Raw genomic sequence first — 5,610 nt, 5'->3', positions numbered from 1 at the left:
CAGCTCCTCCATCCAGGGGCGGCGGCGGCGGTGGGACCCCCTTCTTCGGCCCTACCTGCAGCGGCCGCCCCGCAGCGAGCGGCGGGTCAGGCGGGTGAGCAGCACCTTCACCCGCCCCCAGTGCGAGCGGCCGTCCTGCCGGGGAGAGGTGGTCGTCAGCGGGTGGGGGGGTCACACACACATACCTCCGGGACCCCTCCACCCACCTCACCCCGGTCCCTATACCTTCTCCGGTGCCGGGGCGCCCACCCCGCTCTCGGAGGGGTCCAGCAGGCTGGGGGAGCTGGCTGAGTGCCCCCACCTCCGCCGGCACGGCTCAGGGTCACGCGCTGCATGGGGAAAGGTGTGTGTGTGGGGGGAATGTGGGATGACAAAGCCGGTGGGGGGGGTCCGTCCAGGCATGGTCCCGCCATCCCCGTAATCCCGCCCTGCTCACCTGGTGCTTGGCTATCCGAGCAGGAGCGCGGCCGGAACCGCTCACCCCTCCACACCGCCGGATTGTGCCCTGGGGGCTCCTGGGTGGGCTGTGGGTGAGGAGGGGCAGGGTGTGAGCTGGGACACACACACACACCATCCCCCCCCCCAGCACCCCCATATACATCCCTGCACCCCATCCTCTCCCGGCCCTCACCGTGGTGTCAGGGCGGGTGCGTTGGGCATCCACCGCCTGCTGCCGGAGGAGCCGGTTGTCCTGCTGCAACCGGGCCAGGCGCTCCAGCATCTGGCAGACGTGCTCTAGGTACCGCAACCCTTGCCCCGGCACGGGCAGCATCGCCTCCGGCACAGCCTGCGGGCAAACGGGGGGTCCAGACCTGCCGGTTGGCTGAGCCCCCCCAGCCGCAGCCGCTTCTTCCCTGGAACCCACTGCTCCCTCGGGGTCCTCCGTGCCGGCTTCCTCCGGTTCCTGGGGGTCCCTCGCCGGCTCTGCCCGCAGGTCTGCCGCGCTGGCGCTGCGCCGGCCGAGCTGTCGCAGGCAGCGTCCCGGCACGCGCTGCCTCCTGCTACGCTGCGCCGCCTGCACCAGCTTCTTGCTGGCCGAGCGGCTGCGGGGTGGCCGGGGGGGCTCGGTGCCCGGTTCCTCTGCCGGGGGGCTCTTCTCCGGTGGGAAGCCGTCGAGGGAAAAGCTGCTCTCGGAGCCCAGCGGGGTGGAGGGCGAGTGCTCGTTGCTGGCCATCTCCACCCCGGAGTCCTCCGACTCCGACTTGAGGAGCCGCCCGCTGGCCGGGGGGCTGCCGTGGGAGAGGGGTGGCGGTGGGGGGGGTCCCCAGGTGCTCATCCCCCCCAGGGGCTGCCGCGGGCTCTCCTGTAGCCGCCGGTAGACGCTGGCGGAGGTGCGCACCACGCAGCTCTCCGCCGTCTCCCAGGGACCATCTGCGGGGCGAGGGAGGTGTCGGATTTGGGTGGCAGGGCAGGGTGTTCGCCACCCCTGCATGCCCAGGCATGAGCCCCCCCACCCCTCCCAGCCCCCCCCGAGCCACCCCACAGCAGCTCCAACCGTGCCCGAGGCTGCTCTCCCCACCGCCGTGCAGTTACAGCCCCCCACCTCCGGCCTGGGGACCCCTCTCCGGAGGGTCCCCACAGCCCTGCCCTGTGCTGGGGATGCTCGTATGACGGCAGTGCGTTATCGCTGCTCCCCAAAAACATGTCCCCGCGCCCAGCCCCATCCTCCCTCCCCCCTCCCTGCGCTGCTGAGGTGCCGGGGGAGCACCCACCATCCTCACCCCGACCTGGCCGGGGCTGCATGAGCGGCTGCTCTCCCTGCACCCCACTCCGGCTCGGTTCCGGCTGACCCAGGACGCAGCGGGGCCACGGGGTCCGTCCTCCCCCCGGGCCTGGGGACCACCAGCTCCTCACGCTTGTCCCCGCAGCGTGGGGGGTATCACCGGGTGGGATGCGCCTACCATCACCCTGCAGCTCCGGGTGGGATTGCAAGCGCGGCGGTGGGGGGGTCTCAGCCCTCCTCGCACGGGTGCTCACCTCCCTTCCCGGCCAGACCACGGCAGAGGGCTCGGGGAGGGGGGGGAGCGAAGCTTTGGCACCCTCCCTGCTCTCGATTTGGGGTGCAGAGCTGCCCACCCCCCCCAGCAAGCCCCTGCTCGGAGGCTCCTGGACCTCCCCCCTCGCCCCACACACTCACAGCAGCTGAACCTCCTCTTCCAGACGGCGCGGGAGCCACCCCACATCGCCGAGAGCCGGAGCCGACTGCCGGGCGCGCGTCCCGGCACTCCCTTTTATAGCCACCCCAACCGGCGACGGGGGCCCTGTATCCAGAGGCACCTCATTACAGGACTGGTTCCCAACTGGTTCCTTTCAGGATTTGGGATCAGCGATACTGGCTGGGCCGGTGGTTAAGGGCTCCCTTCCCACCCCAACCGGGAAGGCGAGAGGGTTGTCTGGGCACCGGCAGGCTGTCGGCAGACAGCCGGGTGCCGCACGGATCCCACCGCTTTTGGGAAACCCCGCTCAGGGATCCGGCTTGGACCGAATTCACCAGCCAGGGGGGTCCCCGCTGCTCCCCAATTCCCGCCCACACCGCTTCAACCGGGGCTGGAACCACTCACCACGCATCCCTGGTGGGCTGGCAAGGCCGGTGCCCCCACGGCACGCGAGCCGGCACCGGGAGGTCACGGGTGCCCGGTGGACAATCCCGCCGTTCAGCGGCCGCATGAATGCCAGCAATGCCGTGGGGTGGCCCCTCCGCCCCGGCACGGCCGGCTGCCGGCAGCCCCGCTCCCACACACCGAATTTCCACAGGTTGTGGGGGCTGCGGGGGACAGCCCCACGTGCCGAGGGGTTACTTTGCTCCTGGCCACGGCTTCCACACCACCACCGGGGCTTGGAACCTCACCAGAATGGGGGGTGCGGGGGGTCCCTCCATCACCAGGAGAGCTCAAACCTCCCCCATGGGGGCTGGCGCCGTGCTTGGGGTCCCCCTGAGTCCACAGATCCAGCTCAGACCCCCGGTACCTCCCAGGCTTTGCTGCTGGGGGTGGGGGGGTGTTCATCCCAGCCTGAGCACGTAGAGATGGGCTGTGGGTTTCTGGGACCCCCACACCGCATGTGGGGACGCAGTGGCTCAACCCCAGTGCAGGCACAGTCCCATCAGCCCAAACACTGGAAGGCAAAACCTGGTTTGAATTCCCAGCACAGCCAGCACTCTGAGCCCCCCTTAGTGGGGGAGGGGGGGGCACAAACTGGGGGTCCAGAGACCCCCTATAGCACAGACACCACAAATTAGGGGGTGCCATGGAGCCCCAGGTCCCCCTCCAGCACAGACAGCACTGAGGGGTGCCAGGGACCACCAGAACCCCCCTCCAGCACAGACAGCACTAACTGGGGGGTGCCAGGGACCCCCTCCAGCACAGACAGCACTAACTGGGGGGTGCCAGGGACCACCAGAACCCCCCTCCAGCACAGACAGCACTAACTGGGGGGTGCCAGGGACCCCCTCCAGCACAGACAGCACTAACTGGGGGGTGCCAGGGACCACCAGAACCCCCCTCCAGCACAGACAGCACTAACTGGGGGGTGCCAGGGACCACCAGAACCCCCCTCCAGCACAGCCAGCACTAACTGGGGGGTGCCAGGGACCCCCTCCAGCACAGACAGCACTAACTGGGGGGTGCCAGGGACCACCAGAACCCCCCTCCAGCACAGACAGCACTAACTGGGGGGTGCCAGGGACCCCCTCCAGCACAGACAGCACTAACTGGGGGGTGCCAGGGACCACCAGAACCCCCCTCCAGCACAGCCAGCACTAACTGGGGGGTGCCAGGGACCCCCTCCAGCACAGACAGCACTAACCAGGGACCCCGTGAGAATCCTCTCCAACACGAACTTTGCAGGATGGGGACCCCGCGGGACCACCGCGGACCCCCCTCCCCAATCCAGCCCACCCCCCGGGGACCCGCTGGGGTCCCCCATATTCCCGGGGACCACCGACTCACCGCGGCCGCGGAGCGGCTCCAGGCTGAAGGCTCCGCGACGGCGTATCATCCCGGGGCTGGGGGGGGGGGGGGGCGGGGAGGGGGACCGGGAGGTGGGGGGAAGCGCAGCGGGGGCCGGACCGGGCTGGGCTGCAGCGGGAGGACCGGGGAGGACGGAGGGGGCGGCCCCGGCGGTCCTCCGCGGCTTTATGGGGCAGAGCTATGGGGCGGGGTGGGGGCCGCCCACCTGCCCGGGCATCACCTTTGCCCCCAGTCCCGTCCCGGGGCTGTGCTACCCCTCGAGGGGGGGGGACTCACGCCCTCCACCTCCCACCCCCCCCTTTTCCAGAGCATTTTCTGCCGAGCTGGTGGTGGGGGCAGGAGAGATGGGCAGAACCGTCTCCATCCTTATCTCCCTCCCTGGGGATGCTCAATTAAAGCCTTCAACACTGCAAGCCTGGGGCTGCCATGGGGGGGGGGGGGGGGGGGGGGGGGGAGGGGGGTGCTAAGCCCCCCCTGCCTGCATGGGACTCGGCAGGGACCCCCTGGAGAGAGGGAGACCCCCCCCAGGCCTGTGCATGGGCAGACCCGCAAAGGGCTGATCCCTCCTGGGGGGCGGCTGCGGGAATTCGGTGCCTCCATGGCAAGAGCTGGGGTGAGCCCTGGGGTGCAATGGGGGGCTGCAGCCCACCCCCACCCCCCCCACCCCCAAACACATATTGGGGGGGGGGGGGCAGGGGAGCCACCCTGCCCGGTGCGGGCAGCGAGGGTGGCAGGGTTGGTGGCTGTCCCCGCTGCCTGCGGGACATGGGAAGGGGCTGGTTGTCCCCCCAGGCTCGGTGGGGAGCTGCCGATAAGCAGCGAATCCCGAATAACAGCAAAGCCCATCGCCGTGCAAACAGGCACGCAGGGTGGAGAGCAGCGATAAGAGCCCACCTGAGCCTCCCCAGGACAAAGGCCTCAGCCAACAGCCCGCAATAAACCCCTGACACCTCCCAGGGACACCCGGAGCAGGGAGGGGACAGTCCGGCCCCGTGGGGAACCCTGACCTTCCCGGGGAGGGGGACAAGGTCAGCTGGCACTGAGCCCCGCGCATCACCGGACCCCTGCCCAGGGCTCCAGCCTCTTTGCGCTGTGCCACGGAGCCTGTGCCAAGCCCTGGACACCCCCTTCCAGGGATGGGGGGGGCTTGATTCCCACTCCCCACCACTGCTATGGGTGCAGGCAGGAGGGCTGCGGGGTCTGGGGGCTCTGCCCACCTTCCCCCAGCCCTGTGGTCCCAGCCCTGGGAGGGCACAGGCTACCCCCACCCCCTCCACCGCCCCCCCAGCCCCGCACAGACCAGACATGGGAGTGGAGCAAATATATATTATATTTATATAGAGATCTGGTTTAATATCTCAGAGAAGCCCTTTGCAGTCTGTGTACAAAGCGGTGCCAGCCCCCTCTCTGGTACCTAAGTGCTCAAGCATCCCTGTGGCCCCCCCCGCCCCCCCCGTGTCCCTGCTGTGTCCCCCGGCACCTGCAGCTGCTGCAGCCCAGGCTGAGACCCAACCCAGCTCATCACACACACTGACACAGCAAAGGCAAAGGCGAGAAGCTGCGCCGCCTCCCCCCCCAGCCATCCACAACCCGGTGACACCCCCAGCCCCAACCCAACACCCCCCCCTACCACAGACCCCGA

The 5,610-nt window shown here is 69.5% G+C and overlaps 1 protein-coding gene across 1 annotated transcript; it reads right to left on the bottom strand.

The window, feature by feature from the left end:
* On the bottom strand, positions 1-2,183 carry LOC309681800 (uncharacterized protein C8orf58; the record flags this gene model as incomplete). The annotated part of the gene is made up of 6 exons (XM_082495765.1): positions 1-135; positions 226-329; positions 437-515; positions 632-787; positions 866-1,371; positions 2,138-2,183. The coding sequence occupies 6 exons, from the start codon at positions 2,181-2,183 to the stop codon at positions 52-54; spliced, it is 975 nt and encodes a 324-aa protein (XP_082351891.1). The 3' UTR covers positions 1-51.
* Positions 2,184-5,610: the final 3,427 nt, after the last annotated feature.

The sequence above is a fragment of the Vanellus vanellus genome (assembly GCF_965231255.1).
Source record: "Vanellus vanellus genome assembly, chromosome: 26".
NCBI classification, from domain to species: Eukaryota; Metazoa; Chordata; class Aves; order Charadriiformes; family Charadriidae; genus Vanellus; species Vanellus vanellus.
This window is presented reverse-complemented; position numbering and strand designations above follow the sequence as displayed.